Here is a 21,416-nt window from a genome sequence, read left to right as displayed (position 1 = left end):
TGGTGTTTTTTGATGGTCTAGCGTTTTAACAGATTATGGATTATGGCCATAAAACGTGAAAAAGGTTAACTCATTCAACCGGACGCGATGTCCTCAATAACAGATGAAGCTGGTAGCAAAGTCTGGGATCCGATAATGCTCGGATGATCCGTATTATAGACGATGATAATGGCGAGCTCCGGGACACCGATCAAAGATGGCTTCTCCTTGGCTAAGTCTCTAGGCAAGTGGGTAGTGACGCGCGCGCCACCTCGCTCCCTCACTATGCACGAGCTTGGCATATAAATCACGATATTTTATTTTGGTTTACGATCTGATTAAAGCATTGCCGACGATATCTAACGTCATAATAAAGCACTCCAGGTAGCAACAGATGATTTTTCGCTGTGCATATTATTTAACCAAAGTGTCGTTAGATAAACAATGGATATATATAGATAATATTCAGTTCGTGACTTTTACCCAGCTGGAATTCTCTTATCGCAGCTGTGGAAACTTTATCTAAAACGGAGATATAATTTGCTCTAACGAATTAAATTAACTCCCAATCGATATTTTTCCTAGTAAATTGAACAAAGGTTAGACTTGCTTTAATTCTATTTATATAAATAGTTAATTCTAATAGAAATGGGCAACTGATATAACAGTGGCATTGATATTAGTGAGAATTTGGTGGTACTTCGCTACTTGTTAGTAGCGTTAGTAAATTTGATTTCCCAGCACAATAAATTATCTCACTGTACGAGTGGGTTAGTATTTGGGTGTCGGAAATTTCCGACAACAGGTTGTCAAACACTTACTTCTCCCTGACAGTGATGAGGCTGTTGGTTCTAAGACCGCCCGTCTCATCAGCTGTCGTTGGCATTGTTGTACCTTCCGTGGCACCCGCTGTAGCAACGCCTGGCACGCCTTCTGTGGCACCTGCTGCAGCTGCACCTGAGGTGGTGTCTGTGGCAGCGGGCGCAGCAGCGGCTGGCGCACCTGTGGCACCCGAGTGGGCGCCTCTGTTGATGTCGCTGATTGGCACAGGCAGCTTCTTCGACACCACCTCCCACGTCACGCTCTGGAACGCTGTGATCTGCCGGCGGTGTGTGGCTTAGTGGGGGTGTGGTGCTCTGGGGCACTGTGGCTTAGTGGGGGTGTGATGCTCTGGGGCACTGTGGCTTAGTGGGGGTGTGGTGCTCTGGGGCACTGTGGCTTAGTGGGGGTGTGGCGCCCTGGGGCACTGTGGCTTAGTGGGGGTGTGATGCTCTGGGCACTGTGGCTTAGTGGGGGTGTGGCGCCCTGGGGCACTGTGGTTTAGTGGGGGTGTGGTGCTCTGGTGTTCTGTGGCTTAGTGGGGGTGTGATGCTCTGGGGCACTGTGGCTTAGTGGGGGTGTGGTGCTCTGGGGCACTGTGGCTTAGTGGGGGTGTGGTTCTCTGGGCACTGTGGCTTAGTGGGGGTGTGGCGCTCTGGGGCTCTGTGGCTTAGTGGGGGTGTGGTGCTCTGGGGCACTGTGGCTTAGTGGGGGTGTGATGCTCTGGGCACTGTGGCTTAGTGGGGGTGTGGTGCTCTGGGGCACTGTGGCTTAGTGGGGGTGTGATGCTCTGGTGTTCTGTGGCTTAGTGGGGGTGTGGTGCTCTGGGGCACTGTGGCTTAGTGGGGGTGTGGCGCCCTGGGGCACTGTGGTTTAGTGGGGGTGTGGTGCTCTGGTGTTCTGTGGCTTAGTGGGGGTGTGGTGCTCTGGTGTTCTGTGGCTTAGTGGGGGTGTGGTGCTCTGGGGCACTGTGGCTTAGGGGGGGTGTGGCGCCCTGGGGCACTGTGGCTTAAAGGAGTGGGGGGTGTTTGCCAATTAATAGCAACAGAACACACCTTATTTCATTAACATGAATATATATTTGAAGCAATAATACATCTTGGTGTAGCTCCTAAACAGACAAGATTATACATATATGTGAGAGTATCTGAACAGGACAACAGCTTCTCACAAAGCTTCCCTTCATGGGTTTTCCATAGCTGGGGACGTGAGGCGTGTTAGGCTTATTGAGATGCCACCTTAGGTCGGTTATTCATGACCTTCCCTTTCATGCAACCCACAACAGTTTCCTAACTCCCGAGTTCCTGTTTTTACTGCTTGGTGAACAGAGGGATCGGGTGAAAGGAAACGTTGCCCAGTCGCCTCTGTCCTGCCGCGGAGATTGAAACTTAGGACCATTAGTTGTGTCCCGATGATGCTGGTAGAGCGAACCAGACCAGTCTAACCACACTATGTTTACTTCTAAAAACATAAATTCTTTCTGTGTAGCCAAAAGTAAGATGGTCCTCTACAGTCCCTCGACCCCTTGTATAAAACACCTCTATTCATTTGCCTGGACCCCAACCCTTTGCCTGACCCCAACCCTTTGCCTGACCCCAACCCTTTGCCTGACCCCAACCCTTTGCCTGGACCCCAACCCGTTGCCAACAATGTCTGAGCCTAGACATGCCAGCTGTAACTCACCGCCTCCCAGGAGAAAGCGACGTGTGGCCGCTGGACGCTGAAGTGCTTCAAGAACTCCGCCCCCAGCAAGTCTCTTCCCAGGAGCTGAAGAAGCCGATCCCCAGCGAAACGCACGTGAAGGTCGCGGTCCAGCACGATGCAGAACGGAAAGAACTCGGACTGTGGGATGAAAGAGCGCGGCATGAGAGAGCCGCTGCAATGGTCCTGGTCACTGGACGGTTGGGATTGGGGGCTGATCAAAGGCTTGGTTCATATTGGGTGCAGATTGATGTATGCTTGGGATTGGGTGCTGATCCATGGATAATTGAGAGAGGGAATTGTATGTTGATTTCTCGATGGTGTTTAATGGCCTTTGGTGATATCTGGTGACTCCTAGTGGTGTTTGGTGTTCTCTATAGTGGTGTCTGGTGGCCTCTGGTTGACTCTGGCGGACTCTGGTGGTCGCTGGTGGTGTCTGGTGACCTCTAGTGGTGTCTGGTGGCCTCTGGTGGTGTCTGGTGGTGTCTGGTGGTGTCTGGTGGTGTCTGGTGGTGTCTGGTGGCCTCTGGTGGTGTCTGGTGGTGACTGGTGGCCTCTGGTGGTGTCTGGTGGTGTCTGGTGGCCTCTGGTTGACTCTGGCGGACTCTGGTGGTCGCTGGTGGTGTCTGGTGACCTCTAGTGGTGTCTGGTGGCCTCTGGTGGTGTCTGGTGGTGTCTGGTGGTGTCTGGTGGTGTCTGGTGGTGTCTGGTGGCCTCTGGTGGTGTCTGGTGGTGACTGGTGGCCTCTGGTGGTGTCTGGTGGTGTCTGGTGGCCTCTGGTTGACTCTGGCGGACTCTGGTGGTCGCTGGTGGTGTCTAGTGGCCTCTGGTTGTGTCTGGTGACCTCTAGTGGTGTCTGGTGGCCTCTGGTGGTGTCTGGTGGTGTCTGGTGGCCTCTGGTGGTGTCTGGTGGTGACTGGTGGCCTCTGGTGGTGTCTGGTGGTGTCTGGTGGCCTCTGGTTGACTCTGGCGGACTCTGGTGGTCGCTGGTGGTGTCTAGTGGCCTCTGGTTGTGTCTGGTGACCTCTAGTGGTGTCTGGTGGCCTCTGGTGGTGTCTGGTGGTGTCTGGTGGCCTCTGGTGGTGACTGGTGGCCTCTGGTGGTGTCTGGTGGTGTCTGGTGGCCTCTGGTTGACTCTGGCGGACTCTGGTGGTCGCTGGTGGTGTCTAGTGGCCTCTGGTTGTGTCTGGTGACCTCTAGTGGTGTCTGGTGGCCTCTGGTGGTGTCTGGTGGTGTCTGGTGGCCTCTGGTGGTGTCTGGTGGTGTCTGGTGGCCTCTGGTGGTGTCTGGTGGTGACTGGTGGCCTCTGGTGGTGTCTGGTGGTGTCTGGTGGCCTCTGGTGGTGTCTGGTGGCCTCTGGTGGTGTCTGGTGGCCTCTGGTGGTGTCTGGTGGCCTCTGGTGGTGTCTGGTGGCCTCTGGTGGTGTCTGGTGGCCTCTGGTGGTGTCTGGTGGCCTCTGGTTGTGTCTGGTGGCCTCTGGTGGTGTCTGGTGGCCTCTGGTGGTGTCTGGTGGCCTCTGGTGGTGTCTGGTGGCCTCTGGTTGTGTCTGGTGGCCTCTGGTGGTGTCTGGTGGCCTCTGGTTGTGTCTGGTGGCCTCTGGTGGTGTCTGGTAGCCTCTGGTGGTGTCTGGTGGCCTCTGGTTGTGTCTGGTTGCCTCTGGTTGTGTCTGGTGGCCTCTGGTGGTGTCTGGTGGCCTCTGGTGGCCTCTGGTGGTGTCTGGTGGCCTCTGGTTGTGTCTGGTGGCCTCTGGTGGTGTCTGGTGGCCTCTGGTTGTGTCTGGTGGCCTCTGGTTGTGTCTGGTGGCCTCTGGTGGTGTCTGGTGGCCTCTGGTTGTGTCTGGTGGCCTCTGGTGGCCTCTGGTGGTGTCTGGTGGCCTCTGGTTGTGTCTGGTGGCCTCTGGTGGTGTCTGGTGGCCTCTGGTGGTGTCTGGTGGTGACTGGTGTCCCAAGTGGGTCAGGTAATTATTTATCTATAGAGGGGAGATCCCAGTGTTGGAGGGGAGACCCCAGTGTTGGAGGAGAGGCACCAGTGGTGGAGGGGAGGTACCAGTGGTGGAGAGGAGGTACCAGTGTTGGAGGGGAGGTACCAGTGGTGGAGGGGAGGTACCAGTGTTGGAGGGGAGGTACCAGTGTTGGAGGGGAGGTACCAGTGTTGGAGGGGAGGTACCAGTGTTGGAGGGGAGGTACCAGTGGTGGAGGGGAGGCACCAGTGGTGGAGGGGAGACCCCAGTGTTGGAGGGGAGGCACCAGTGGTGGAGGGGAGACCCCAGTGTTGGAGGGGAGGCACCAGTGTTGGAGGGGAGGTACCAGTGGTGGAGGGGAGGTACCAGTGTTGGAGGGGAGGTACCAGTGGTGGAGGGGAGGTACCAGTGGTGGAGGGAAGGTAGGTGTGTGTGTGGAGACTACTACAGGTGTGTGAAGACTACTACAGGTGTGTGGAGACTACTACAGGGGTGTGAAGACTACTACAGGTGTGTGAAGACTACTACAGGGGTGTGAAGACTACTACAGGGGTGTGAAGACTACTACAGGTGTGTGAAGACTACTACAGGTGTGTGAAGACTATTACAGGTGTGTGAAGACTACTACAGGTGTGTGAAGACTACTACAGGGGTGTGAAGACTACTACAGGGGTGTGAAGACTACTACAGGTGTGTGAAGACTACTACAGGTGTGTGAAGACTACTACAGGTGTGTGAAGACTACTACAGGTGTGTGGAGACTACTACAGGTGTGTGGAGACTACTACAGGGGTGTGAAGACTACTACAGGGGTGTGAAGACTACTACAGGGGTGTGAAGACTACTACAGGTGTGTGAAGACTACTACAGGTGTGTGAAGACTACTACAGGTGTGTGAAGACTACTACAGGGGTGTGGAGACTACTACAGGTGTGTGGAGACTACTACAGGTGTGTGAAGACTACTACAGGTGTGTGGAGACTACTACAGGGGTGTGAAGACTACTACAGGTGTGTGAAGACTACTACAGGGGTGTGGAGACTACTACAGGTGTGTGGAGACTACTACAGGTGTGTGAAGACTACTACAGGTGTGTGGAGACTACCACAGGTGTGTGAAGACTACTACAGGTGTGTGAAGACTACTACAGGGGTGTGAAGACTACTACAGGTGTGTGAAGACTACTACAGGTGTGTGGAGACTACTACAGGTGTGTGGAGACTACTACAGGTGTGTGGAGACTACTACAGGGGTGTGAAGACTACCACAGGTGTGTGAAGACTACTACAGGTGTGTGGAGACTACTACAGGTGTGTGGAGACTACTACAGGTGTGTGGAGACTACTACAGGTGTGTGGAGACTACCACAGGTGTGTGGAGACTACTACAGGTGTGTGGAGACTACTACAGGTGTGTGGAGACTACCACAGGTGTGTGGAGACTACCACAGGTGTGTGGAGACTACCACAGGTGTGTGGAGACTCCCACAGGTGTGTGGAGACTACTACAGGTGTGTGGAGACTACTACAGGTGTGTGGAGACTACCACAGGTGTGTGGAGACTCCCACAGGTGTGTGGAGACTCCCACAGGTGTGTGGAGACGTCCCCAGATGTTTGAGACCCTGGTCAGGAGCGGAGAAGGTTCACGTGTGGAGGTCAGACTTACCAACTTGCTGATGTCAAAGCTGGGTAAGTGTGGTCTGTTGAAGCACGCTCCTCGCTTCTGCATCTCCGACACGAAGCCCACGTTGTTGAAGTCAAGTCTGAGGGGAGGGAGGAGGGATGAAGGCACTCGACAACATCTGACACCTCGCTCACACACACCTGACTGATCATTGACAACACCTCACTTAACACTGACTACACACTCACACACAACACATGACTTGTCTCAGAACTGAAAGCTAAGAGCTGTGAACCTTCATGTCATTGTAGAAGAAACAGAAGAAACATGATCACAACGTACAAGATACTTGGAAGTAAACAATTTGACAGGCTAAAGGTGATGATGACAAGGAGTTAGTATGAGAGAACAGGCTACTTGTGGTTGACCAAGAGAAGTGCAGAGATAACAGTGAGTGACGGGGACATATGTGAAGGTTAAATGAAAGGATCCAAGTGGAGATTAAATTAGAGCAACTACTTATCAGAGATTCAATTGTGTATAATAATAGCATAACAGAGGAATGTCACAGAGGAGGAGGATAAGGACCAGTTTCAGGAACTTGAGAGTAAGAAGGGTTGTGGGAACTGACAGGATCTCACTATTGATCCCAGGAAAAGCTGCAGAAATCCTGTACAAGCCATTCATTCAAAATGAGCTTCATTGCGTCATTTTAGACGGAGGAGGAAGAGCGGGAAGTGCCAAATTGGTGTAAAGAGGCCCCGCCATATGCGTAAACTGGTAGCGGAACAGACGGGAACCACTCAGCCACAGACCAGGACCCCTTTGAAGCATACCATCCAATGTACTACGAAGAATAATAAGACTAAAATATAATGAAATATCTTGCATAGAAACGTCACAACAAAGTCATGCCAAACAAACCTACTGGAGTCCTACGATAGAATGACTGAGTTAATAAAGGGAGGAAAGGAGGACAACCTGCATATTACTAGATGTTGAGAATGTGTGTGTCAGTGTCTCACGGTAGATTACTCTTCTCGACCTTAACAGCCAGACCACAGTAACTAGCGGCGCACTAAACTAGGTGCTACGCTACAGAACAAACACTGAACACTGTAAGATTAAGGGACCAGATCACAGTAAGGTAATTTCACTGTGGGATGTAGAACTGATCTCCATGGATCAGTTCTATATCCATTGCTATTTATAGAATGCATACATGACAGAGAATCATATCAATGATTCTTGATGACGAGTAAAGTATATACCTCAGCTGCTGAACAACAGTATAATATTATATAATAATATACCATATATGCCCGACCACCAGTGGTAGAGTTCAAAGAACGAACACCGAGAGAGTACTAAGGTGTACTACAGCACACGTAGAATGTGATGAGGAAGCTCAACCTAGGATCACTGAAAGAATGAAGAGTAAGAGAAATCACGACCCTGATATACAAAATACTAATGTGCACCGATGACATAGTAACAACTCGGCTAGGTTGAGCAGTAACATAACGAATGGACAAACAAGGAAGTCAGACAAGCAAGGAAGTCAGACAAACAAGGAAGTCAGACAAACAAGGAAGTCAGACAAGCAAGGAAGTCAGACAAACAAGGAAGTCAGACAAGAAACAATTAACCACAAGGACAGTAACCATAAGAAACAAACTAGAAGCTAAACTATAGGAGTTACCTCCGTCCATAGTTTCCTAAGAGGTTATGAGAAGATGGCGCCCACAAGCCCCGAGGGAGGCGACACATCTCGCCCAGTTAAGTCACACCAGGTAAGTGGCAGCTGGCACAAAATATTAAGACATAGTAGACTGTAAAGGAGGAACATTATATTTAATGGCCAAAGAAAAGAAGCGCATAATTTATGACAAGGAGAACGGAGGGAAAAACAGGAGAAGGGAGACTCAGGCAACATGGGAGGAGAAGCAGGGCGGGGAAGGAGCAACATGGGAGCACGTGGCAGTATTCGATAATTATCAATAAAATTGAGGTAAAAGTGTTAAATATGAGAATTTGTTAAAAATGAATTAGAGGGGATGAAGGAGCAGAATAATCAACTCAAGAAGAAGTCAGCCAAGTTATGAGGCCAACAAGAAGTGCTGATGGAAGAATAATTAAAGGAAAAGTTAATAGATACAGAAATAAAAACAGTTCAGTCGATAGAACAGAGTAAGCAGGATAGAGAGAAAATGTTTGAAATATTTTGTTGTGGTCGGAGGAGGATGAAGGAGCTGAAGATAGACACTGAGAGTCTGTGGAGGAGACACATAAGACGATAGAAGACGGTAAAGGAGAGGAAGTGAAAATCATAAAAGATCTGAGTAAGGATACAGAAGTTTTGAGACTAATGGTCCCCCAGAATATACAAAAAACTGGGGAGAGTAGAAGAGGTAATGAACGAGGAGGACACAGCCTTCGCAGCAGCTGTGAGAGGCTCAGGGCTTGAAAAGAGCACCAAAGCAACCATACTCTTGTTACCAGAGCCGGAGTGAAGGGCAAGGTAGGAGAGGCAGCTGACAGTTCTCGTGCCTTCACATGGAGTGAGTGAGGCAACATGAGAGCTCGAGGAACATGACAGGATAGGGCAGTACAAAGCAGGGCAAGAGTGACCAGTTAAATTAATATTAAACAGTTGGAAGTTAATGGACCACATGCCGGTGTAAAAAAGCAACTCGGGCAGGCGAAAAAAGCATCAGCAGGTGGAACTAAATCAGGACATGTCTGAAAGGAAAGAATGACTTATAAAAAGAGAAAAATAGTTGAAAGAAAAGACAGAAGGCAAACATGAGACTTGGTAGACCGTTATCACACATGTGTTCACTGCAGCAAACAGCAGCGGCACATGAACACCGACCCCGCTCTGGACCCCCCACTTCACCTACATAATCCAATAACACAATGGGCAAGAATGTCTCTTCTATACATATAGATTTATCCTGCTATTACTCGAACATCATTCAAGTAACATACACAAATACAGATGGTATAACAAACAAAACGGGCGAAATTCAAGAAAGGGTGTAGGAAACGCAGCCGCATATCATTGTAATTACAGAAACCAAAATAAACTAAATGTTTGGAGTGAAGTGTTTCCAAGGGACTATCATGTATATAGATAGTCCGAAAGATAGAAAAAACAGTGGAGGAGGTGGAAAAAAACTTATATTAAAATTTCTATGATTTAAGGAATATCCAAGGCAGAGGTTGTCATAGTGATCATGTTCAATCCCAGGTTAACACTGGGAGGACCAGGAGAGAGCAATGTAAGGTGGTAGAGAAGGCAGTAGTGGTGACAAGCCCATCAAGAGCTAAATTTGTAGTACTCAGTGATTTTAATAACAGAGATATTGACTGGGTAACGGTCACTATCTCTCTTATATTGACTAGGTAGCAGAGTATGACCACGAAAGGGATGACATGTGGATGACAGAATTATTGGGCACATGACACTTCCTGAAGCACCACATGACACTTCCTGAAGCACAACATGACACTTCCTGAAGCACCAGATAACACTTCCTGAAGCACCAGATAACACTTCCTGAAGCACCAGATAACACTTCCTGAAGCACCAGATAACACTTCCTGAAGCACCAGATAACACTTCCTGAAGCACCAGATAACACTTCCTGAAGCACCACATGACACTTACTGAAACACAACATGACACTTCCTGAAGCACCAGATAACACTTCCTGAAGCACCAGATAACACTTCCTGAAGCACCAGATAACACTTCCTGAAGCACCAGATAACACTTCCTGAAGCACCAGATAACACTTCCTGAAGCACCAGATAACACTTCCTGAAGCACCAGATAACACTTCCTGAAGCACCAGATAACACTTCCTGAAGCACCAGATAACACTTCCTGAAGCACCACATAACACTTACTGAAGCACCACATGACACTTACTGAAGCACAATATAACACTTACTGAAGCACCACATGACACTTCCTGAAGCACCACATAACACTTACTGAAGCACCACATGACACTTACTGAAGCACAATATAACACTTACTGAAGCACAATATAACACTTACTGAAGCACCACATGACACTTCCTGAAGCACCACATGACACTTCCTGAAGCACCACATAACACTTACTGAAGCACCACATGACACTTACTGAAGCACAATATAACACTTACTGAAGCACCACATGACACTTCCTGAAGCACCACATGACACTTCCTGAAGCACCACATAACACTTACTGAAGCACCACATGACACTTACTGAAGCACAATATAACACTTACTGAAGCACCACATGACACTTCCTGAAGCACCACATAACACTTACTGAAGCACCACATGACACTTCCTGAAGCACCACATAACACTTACTGAAGCACCACATGACACTTACTGAAGCACAATATAACACTTACTGAAGCACCACATGACACTTCCTGAAGCACCACATGACACTTCCTGAAGCACCACATAACACTTACTGAAGCACCACATGACACTTACTGAAGCACAATATAACACTTACTGAAGCACCACATGACACTTCCTGAAGCACCACATGACACTTCCTGAAGCACCACATAACACTTACTGAAGCACCACATGACACTTACTGAAGCACAATATAACACTTACTGAAGCACCACATGACACTTCCTGAAGCACCACATAACACTTACTGAAGCACCACATGACACTTCCTGAAGCACCACATGACACTTCCTGAAGCACCACATAACACTTACTGAAGCACCACATGACACTTACTGAAGCACAATATAACACTTACTGAAGCACCACATGACACTTCCTGAAGCACCACATAACACTTACTGAAGCACCACATGACACTTACTGAAGCACCACATAACACTTACTGAAGCACCACATGACACTTACTGAAGCACAATATAACACTTACTGAAGCACCACATGACACTTCCTGAAGCACCACATGACACTTCCTGAAGCACCACATAACACTTACTGAAGCACCACGTGACACTTACTGAAGCACAATATAACACTTACTGAAGCACCACATGACACTTCCTGAAGCACCACATAACACTTGCTGAAGCACCACATGACACTTCCTGAAGCACCACATAACACTTACTGAAGCACCACATGACACTTACTGAAGCACAATATAACACTTACTGAAGCACCACATGACACTTCCTGAAGCACCACATGACACTTCCTGAAGCACCACATAACACTTACTGAAGCACCACATGACACTTACTGAAGCACAATATAACACTTACTGAAGCACCACATGACACTTCCTGAAGCACCACATGACACTTACTGAAGCACAATATAACACTTACTGAAGCACCACATGACACTTCCTGAAGCACCACATGACACTTCCTGAAGCACCACATAACACTTACTGAAGCACCACATGACACTTACTGAAGCACAATATAACACTTACTGAAGCACCACATGACACTTCCTGAAGCACCACATAACACTTACTGAAGCACAATATAACACTTACTGAAGCACCACATGACACTTCCTAAAGTGCCACATAACACTTCTAAATATGTATTTATATGTAAATAGGTACCTGGGAGTTAGACAGCTGCTACGGGCTGCTTCCTGGGGTCTGTGTAACAAAAAGGCCTGGTCGAGGATTGGGCCGCGGGGACGCTAAGCCCCGAAATCGTCTCAACATAACTACTAACTAATTTTCTTTCCGCTCACACACACACACACACACACACACACACACACACACACACACACACACACACACACACACACACACACACACACACACACACAGGGATAGTCGTTATGTCATAACATTGAAACATAATTATCAGAGCTGAATAACAAATACAGCGTTTCCTTCCCCCACTAATGGCAAGCGGCCATTTTACTATATTACTAAAAATTAGGTAATTTCTTGTGATTGCATAATGAAAGGCAGTTAGGCAATAACTGGCTGTAGTTACAGGGTGTAATTGGGTCACTGGGAGACTGGGTTATAAATATACATGAGACATGACCTAATGAATAGAGACTACGTGAACCCGACCACTTGGCTAATACATATAAGATTATATATATGTATATATATATATATATATATATATATATATATATATATATATATATATATATATATATATATATATATATATATATATATATATATTTATGTAAGTCAATAAAACTCTCACGCCGGCTATGGGAGCCTTGAACCCAATACCACAGAAGCGAAAGCCTGTAGTTCTCCCGCCCAAGCAGCTGGGCGGGAGAACTCAGAGGACATTCAAAGGTTTCAGGGTTTCATTACTTCTAACATTGAGTGGTAGAGCGCCAACTGTAGTGGGCAACCAGGCGGCCAAGGCCCGAGTGTCCAGGGGTCACGTGGGAGGAGAGAGGGAAGGTGTTCTTTATTTAAGAAGGTGAAGGGAGAGGGTCCATGTTCCCTGAAGGTGCAACGGGAACCTGTGAGGGTTTCCTGAAGGCTGGGTGGGGGAGGGGCGGGGAACACGCTCCTGAAGGCAGTGAGGGGAGTGAATTATCTGCATGTAGATGGAACTAATAGTTACCTGAAGGCGGAGGGTTGGAGTAGGTATAAGGTGGTGCAGTTACCTGAAGGTGGTGCAGAAGGAGGAGCCTTCTGTCTCCTCCCGCAGGATCTCCACGTTGAGGGTCATGTTGAAGAAGTCTCTGGCGATCTGCAGAAGCTGACCTGAGGGAGGAGTGGCCCACCATCAGCAGGTGATGATAATTACAAGGTGAAAGGGATTCTTGACAGGCAGATGAGCAGTTGGGTAATTTTACACACACACACACACACACACACACACACCAGACCTCACCCTGGTTTGCCACCAGACTAGTACCCGAGCTGAGAGGTAAGAGCTACGAGGAGAGACTACGGGAATTAAACCTCACTTCGTTGGAAGACAGAAGAGTTAGGGGGGACATGATCACCACATTCAAGATTCTCAAGGAAATTGATAGGGTAGATAAAGACAGGTTATTTAACACAAGGGGGAACACGCACTAGGGGACACAGGTGGAAACTGAGTGCCCAAATGAGCCACAGAGATATTAGAAAGAACTTTTTTAGTGTCAGAGTGGTTGACAAAAGGAATGAATTAGGAAGTGATGTGGTGGAGGCTGACTCCATACACAGTTTCAAGTGTAGATATGATAGAGCCCAGTAGGCTCAGGAACCTGTACACCTGTTGATTGACAGTTGAGAGGCGGGACCAAAGAGCCAGAGCTCAACCCCCGCAAGAACAACTAGGTGAGTACAACTAGGTGAGAACACACACACACACACACACACACACACACACACACACACATACACACACACACACACACACACACACACACACACACACACACACACACACACACACACACACACACACACACACGCACACACAGCTTTCGAAAAAAACATTAGAAACCTTACTTTTGCGGTTGAAAACGTGGTGGAGGCCAAAACCGTCAATAATTTCAAAATGTTATATGACAAAGAGTACTGGGAAGACGGGACACCACGAGCGGAGCACTCATCCTGTAACTACACCTTGCTAATTACACAGTGTTGTATACTTACAGTGTCAACAGTGTTGTGTACTCGACATGTGAACCCAAGATGCCCATACCCTCCTCCCCCCCTCCCTTTCTCTCTCTCTCTCTCTCTCTCTCTCTCTCTCTCTCTCTCTCTCTCTCTCTCTCTCTCTCTCTCTCTCTCTCTCTCTCTCTCTCTCTCTCTCTCTCTCTCTCTCTCTCTCTCTCTCTCTCTCTCATACTGCTACCCAGATCATCATCCTATCTACTCTCTCCTTACTTTATCTCTTTGCTCCCTCTCCCCATCTTCTCGCAGCATCACCGCGGCCCTCCCACGCTCCCTCTCTCCCTCCCTCCCACCCTCCCTCTCACCCTCCCTCCCACCCCCCCTCTCACCCTCCCTCACCCTCCCTCCCACTAACAGTTCAGGCGTCGTACCGTACGGTCGGCGGCCGTCGCGCTGGAAAGATCGATAGTTTCATTAAAGTTACAACGACTTGACACACCAGCCGCTACCACCTGTTGGTCCCCCACCTGTTGGTCCCCCACCTGTTGGTCCCCCACCTGTTGGTCCCCCACCTGTTGGTCCCCCACCTGTTGGTCCACCACCTACCACTACACCCACCTGTTGGTCTCCCACCTGCCACTAGACCCACCTGTTGGTCCCCCACCTACCACTACACCCACCTGTTGGTCCCCCACCTGTTGGTCCCCCACCTACCACTACACCCACCTGTTGGTCCCCCACCTACCACTAGACCCACCTGTTGGTCCCCCACCTACCACTACACCCACCTGTTGGTCTCCCACCTGCCACTAGACCCACCTGTTGGTCCCCCACCTGTTGGTCCCCCACCTACCACTACACCCACCTGTTGGTCCCCCACCTGTTGGTCCCCCACCTACCACTACACCCACCTGTTGGTCTCCCACCTACCACTACCACCTGTTGGTCCCCCACCTACCACTACACCCACCTGTTGGTCCCCCACCTACCACTACACCCACCTGTTGGTCCCCCACCTACCACTACACCCACCTGTTGGTCCCCCACCTACCACTACACCCACCTGTTGGTCCCCCACCTACCACTACACCCACCTGTTGGTCCCCCACCTACCACTAGACCCACCTGTTGGTCCCCCACCTACCACTAGACCCACCTGTTGGTCCCCCACCTGTTGGTCTCCCACCTACCACTACCACCTGTTGGTCCCCCACCTACCACTAGACCCACCTGTTGGTCTCCCACCTACCACTAGACCCACCTGTTGGTCTCCCACCTACCACTAGACCCACCTGTTGGTCCCCCACCTACCACTAGACCCACCTGTTGGTCCCCCACCTACCACTAGACCCACCTGTTGGTCCCCCACCTACCACTAGACCCACCTGTTGGTCCCCCACCTACCACTAGACCCACCTGTTGGTCCCCCACCTACCACTAGACCCACCTGTTGGTCCCCCACCTACCACTAGACCCACCTGTTGGTCCCCCACCTGCCACTAGACCCACCTGTTGGTCCCCCACCTACCACTAGACCCACCTGTTGGTCCCCCACCTACCACCACACCCACCATGTACCAGCATCACGGCCCGGGCTCATCAAAGACCAACTTCATAAGGGATGATCACAACAAATTAAAACTCTTTGTCAGTAAACAATATTTCTGAACTTTGTCAATATTCAGCCGTGTGTGTTCTCACCTGTTTGTCCTCACCTGTTTGTGCCTGCAGGATCAAGCTCTAGCTATTGGACCCCACGTTTCTAGCCGTTGTTTGTCTAATGCAATGACTCCTGTCCTATTTCCCTATCATATCTGCTTTTAAAGTTATGAATGAAGTTAGCCTCAACACTCTGCTCCTTTAGGTTGCTCCATTTACTTACTACTATTACGGTAAAAGAAAACTTTCTAACATCTCTATGACACACCTGAATCTCAAGCTTCCATCCGTGCCCTCTTGCTCTATTGTTATTCATTGTAAATATTTCGTCTGTTTCCACCTTGTCAATCCTTCTAAGTATTTTATATGTCTGTATCATGTTCCCCCCTCTCCCTCCTCCTTCATAACGTCGTCAAGTTTAGTTCCTTCAGTCTGTCTTCGTACCTCATCCCTCGTAGCTCTGGGACGAGTCTCGTTGTAAACTTCTGATCTTTTTCGAGTGTCTTTACGTGTTTTTTTTAGATGGGGGTTCCAGGATGGTGCGGCATACTCTAAGACTGGCCTCACATAGGCGGTATACAGTGATCTGAAAGCCTCCTTATTCAAGTTTCTGAAGGATGTTCTGACTTTTGCCAGAGTAGAGTATGCGGCTGACGTTATTCTATTTATATGAGCTTCTGGAGTTAGGTTTGGTGTTACGTCCACTCCCAGGTCGTTTTCTCTAGTCTTTATAGGGAGGTAGTTTCCCTTCATCGTATACCGGACTTTCCGTTTCTTGCCTCCTATCCTTATTTCCATCACCTTTCACTTGTTAGCGTTGAGCTCTAGCATCCATCTCTGCATGACTATCCCTGCATGTTGTAGTCATCCTGGAGAATGTTACACTCCTCATCTGTCTCAATCCTCAGCAATTAGTTTTGCATCATTTGCAAACATTGACATAAAAGCCTCAACTCATGCAGTCAAGTCAGTTACATAAATGAGGAATAGAATTAGTCCCAACACCGCTCTTTGAGGCACCCCGCTTGTTACTGTACGCCAGTCCGACTCCTCGCCCCTCACTGTCACTCTCTGACACCTGTCTGTCAGGTAATTCCTTACCCATGACAGTGCGTTTCCGTTTACTCCCGCCTGCCTCTCAAGTCTGTATAGTAGCCTTCTGTGTGGCACTGTATCATAGACTTTCTGGCAGTTCAGAAATATACAATCTGCTCATTCTGCTATCTTGGCTTATTTTCGTTACTTTATCATAAATCTCCAGGAAGTTCGTCAGGTATGATTTTCCTGCTCTAAATTAGTCGTGTTGAGGTTTATGACAAACCTAATTCTTTCCAGGAGTGCAACTAGTCTTAACCTTATAATTCTTTCAAGTACTTTGCGAGGGATGCTTGTGAGCGACACTAGTCTGTGGTTAAGTACCTCTTCTCCATCTCTTTTCTTGTATAATGGCACCACCTTTGCCTTCTTTCAGCAGCTGGACAATTCTCCCTGTGTAAGTGGCTCATTATTGATTTGTGCTGGAGGTACGCTGAGGGCCTGTGCTGCTTCCTTTAACATCCATGGTGAATATTCTGTTTGGCCCAGTAGCTTGGCTGCAACCCATCCTCCGAATTGACAGTACGGTTTAATACTAAGTATAATAAGTACATTTCCTTACTGTCATACATAATACATAATTGCACTTATGGGGCTGTTACATATACCTCCCCATTTATTCTCCTCGTTTTCTGTTAAGACATTCAGAATTTTAGGATGAAGTTCTCAATTTCAATTTGCGTTACACAAGTTTTAAATATCAGGAATTTCTTTTTAAATTTGATTAAAAATAAAGATTTTATTCAAAATTTGAAAATATCCTGAGTTACTTTACAATTTATGAATATATTTTAGTTTTGCTTTATTAGTTTTATAAAACTGTAATATCAATATAGCTATAGTTTAAGTACTAATTGTAATTATGAAGCAATAAACTGGTTATCTTCAAACACTAAGAACGTTAGGTTAGGTTGTGGTTTTCTATTCAGCTTTTCAGGTAAACTCAAATATTCACAATATATTTGACAGTACGGTTTAATACTAAGTGAAAATAAGTACAATTCCTGACTGCTATGAATAGTACATAATTGCACTTACTTGTGCTGTTACATTTACCTCCCTATTTTTGGAGGACGGGCTGCTTTAGTTATATTCAGTGACTGTATAATCACTAGCTGTAGTCTTACTTCCTCTGCTGTTACCTCAAAATTTAGTAGTTTCTCGTCAGGGGCTGCTTCCTCATCTAGCTCTGAGACCTGTTTAGGCTCAGTAGTAAAAAAAAATTTTGCCCCGAGGGGCGAGTTTATTGGGCAGCGCCACTCATCTTGTGAGTGGACACACCGCCATAGCAGCATGTACAACACTCCCCAAAAGGAAGAAAACCTGCTGGGTTGTTCATCCTGTCACTTGTACCCAGACACAGCTGGGACTTGCTGAACTGTCTCAAGTGAACAACTCCTCAAACAAGAAGATTAACCTCTGTTAACCCTTAAAAGCTTACGTTATCTTGCGGGTGCAAAATGGGGGAATCTTTTAAGAACAGCATCAATATTTGACAAATAGTGTTTTCCTAATTCAGACAATGTGGGACAATATTCTACACATATTTCTAATGTCTCTCAGATGTTAACATTCTCTCAGGTAGTGGTCAAGGCGGTGTCCATCACTCTCACCACAGATTCTGCAACTTCGCTGATCAACTGTTGTTTCCGTTCCGTATCTCCATGGATATTTGTATCCAAGACGGATTCTTGCTATTACTGATTCTCTCCCGCGGCCACCTCCTCTTCGTCCATAATGATTGGGATTGCCAGCTGCAACCATGTTGTACCATCGTACAGATTCGCTGATTTGTGTTTCTATCCTCCTTTCCTCAGTTACCTTGTCACGGTGATGTTGCCTGACAATACCTCTAATTTGTAGTAGAGTCTTGGGTATGAAGTATTCAATATGGCGCCTTCAGCAGCCAGCACATCTGCTCGTTCATTCCCAAATATCCCAACATGGGAGGAGATCCACAGAAACTTGACGACTCTTCCCTGGTTGGTAAGTACTCTCACAGCTCTCTTAATTTCAGCGACTATTGCAAGATTTTCTGCCCGATTTTTACTTAGGTTTTGCAGTGCTGCTTTTGAATCGGTGCAAATCACTGCACCATTAGTGTTCCGTTCAAGAAACCTTAACGCCATAACAATGGCAGTTAGCTCTGCTTGCGTTGAAGAGGCATAGTTCTCAATACGTGCTTTTTCTTCATTTCTGCGTTGGAAGGTATTATCCTTGATTACCGTGTATGCTGCACCAGCCCTGCCATTGACAGGATTAGATGACCCGTCAGTTTAGATTTGATCTAGTTCATCTTCGGCTTCTTTATAAATTCCTCGAGATACTTGTGCCTCATTTCTTGTGGTAACATGTTGGATTTTTTCGTTGCCATCTCATTGATGATAATCCTACGTGGGTCATCCTCCCAGGGAGGTAACCTCTCTACAGGCAGGAGCTCACGGGCTTGTTCAAGCAGGTGAAGCTCTTCCAGGTAGCAGACTGTAGTGTAGCTCAGTAGTGTACACTCCATGGAAGCTGACATTGACACACACGCACACAGATACATGTGTGTGTGTGTGTTTACATGTGTACATTTGCTCTGTGTATGTGTTTTACGTATTGTATACTGAGTACATCTGTATCTCTATCCGCGCGTATTGTACACTATGCATATGGATATGCGCATGCATGAATTACATCCTGTGTTTACATTGACGTATTATGAGATGTCCATATGTGAATGTACGTGAGTATGTGTGTGAGGTACGACAGGAACGGTACAAGGGACTCACCAACAAGGTAGTGAGAGAGGCCGGTACGACAGGAACGGTACAGGAGCTGCGCACCGTGAGCGTCATACTCCAGCACCATCATTGATGGTGACTTCATCTTGGGGAACCTGGCGGAGGGAGAGGCAAGTCAGAGAGACTGGAGGAACACATGAACAGTGATCAAACGAGGTGAACAGTGATGAATAGTGATCAAACGAGGTGAACAGTGATCAAACGAGATGAACAATGATGAACAGTGATTAAACGAGGTGAACAGTGATCAAATGAGGTGAACAGTGATCAAACGAGGTGAACAGTGTTGAACAGTGATCAAAGGAGATGAAGAGTAATGAACAGTGATCAGAAAGGATTAACAATGATAAAAAAAAGGTTGGACAGTTAAGCAGAAGATAAACAGTGCATAAAGGCAAGAACAAAAGGTAAGAGAACAGGGGAAGAGAAGCCCTGAGAGTAGAACACAGACAGACACATAAATAACGACAAAAGAGAAAGATTGTCAAACAAAAGTCTCCAGGAAACATGTGAAACACTAAACAAAAGTATAGAGGAGTGTTGAGGCCATGCAGAGCCTGAGTGTTGGAAATTTCCAACAATTATTCTCATCCCTAATACAATAGGATGTATTTCCTGTATTAGGCTTCATACTCATTTACTAATCCTTACTACAATGGGATGTATTTCCTGTACTAAGCGTAATAATTAACTATCATTACTAATCCGTAGTTTAGTATCATAGAATTCATTGCATTAGGATGTGGAACATCATGTAATTTCTCCTAGAATTGTGTAGTGTTGCGTCAGCCACTCACGGAGAATAAATTTTCACATATCTGTAGATCTAATAGAAGTTCAACCATTTACTTTCCTTTATTAGGAATAATTATTTAGTAATAGGTTTACTTTATTTAGTATACAACAGTTTACTGGAATTCCTTTACCCAGCTTGTTCGCTGTTCTAGTAAATAATATCATAATCTAAAATCCTCCAAACGAGTCTTGTTTTATTTGTGCGGTCTACATTAACTGACTTGCACTGTGAGAATCAAACATCACCACATAAAGTATTTAATTGAACTATCAAGAATGTTCATAAACACTTCCTTCCCTATTTAGCTTTAATAAATCAATATAATTTATGCTCGGGCCCCTACTGGGAGCTAATGCGCATGCGCGACTTTCGGGAAGGAAGGAGAGAGGACTCGCCATATTAGATCAACTAGCAGTACGGTGTTCCGAAGCGGTCCCAACAAATCTTACAATCTAGAAGTCATCCGTACACAGCCGAACTTCAGATTGAGGACGCAGTTTACCAGAATCATGGACACCAGTTCGGCAGGCATTTTTACCTTGTTTAGTGGTAGTTTGAGCTCAAATGATAACTAATATAGGTATCCTGTCAAGACGCTGCAGCCGATAAAAATAACCCCATGTAAGTGCAGCTCCTTCCCCTCCAAATATTTAGATATTACATTTATGTGTTTGAATACTAGTTCGGAGAGGAAATTATGGAATTTCATTATTGCAGCATGGTGCAACGCCCCTGAGGAAGCGTGTGGCCGCCACACACTCACGTGTTCTAAGTATCGCTATCTCAAGCTGTTTCCAGACTGTTGTACAGTGGACTCCATCTACGTCCCTCTGTCACAGCTGAGATTTAATCAGTTTTCATTGTAGATAATACTTTTATTATTTAGAGTCCATATATACTATATTGCATTGATTCATTATTAATCTTTATTTTGCAGTAGTATTTCTTGCATTACATATTTTCTCATTATCTATGTGTGTGCATATTATCATTATTATTATTACATAATATATGTTACACATAGACGAATCTCATAGAAGACCCCCCCAAAATGTGTCATGGGAGGCTGGCTCTAGAATGTATAGAATTTAGTCATTGCTTAATAGAATTTATTCACATATAATCATAGATCCATAACTCACTGTTTCTCGTTTAATAATGCATTCTGGTCCTTCGAGCTATCTTAGAATTAATCATTATCTTGCATTCATAAAATTATGTATTTAAGTAGTATCAAACTAGAGCCAGATTTCCACACACTGAGCAGCACCGGGAGGTAGAGCAGCACCAGGGAGGTAGAGCAGCACCAGGAGGTAGAGCAGCACCGGGAGGTAGAGCAGCACCAGGGAGGTAGAGCAGCACCAGGGAGGTAGAGCAGCACCGGGAGGTAGAGCAGCACCAGGGAGGTAGAGCAGCACCAG

At 47.0% G+C, this 21,416-nt stretch overlaps 1 protein-coding gene across 1 annotated transcript in view; it reads right to left on the bottom strand.

Annotated features, from left to right (window-relative positions):
- LOC123763991 (soluble guanylate cyclase 89Db) overlaps positions 1-21,416 on the bottom strand; it is a gene marked incomplete in the record, with an annotated part of 75,741 nt that overhangs the window by 21,016 nt on the left and 33,309 nt on the right. Inside the window, 5 exon segments of the mRNA XM_069330125.1 lie at positions 801-1,078; positions 2,482-2,640; positions 6,126-6,222; positions 12,714-12,813; positions 19,188-19,294. Of these exon segments, the coding sequence (XP_069186226.1) occupies positions 801-1,078; positions 2,482-2,640; positions 6,126-6,222; positions 12,714-12,813; positions 19,188-19,294 (741 nt within the window).

This window comes from Procambarus clarkii, chromosome 23 (genome assembly GCF_040958095.1).
Source record: "Procambarus clarkii isolate CNS0578487 chromosome 23, FALCON_Pclarkii_2.0, whole genome shotgun sequence".
Lineage (NCBI taxonomy): Eukaryota > Metazoa > Arthropoda > Malacostraca > Decapoda > Cambaridae > Procambarus > Procambarus clarkii.
The sequence above is the reverse complement of the archived record's forward strand: the minus strand, read 5'-3'. Positions and strand labels throughout refer to the sequence as shown.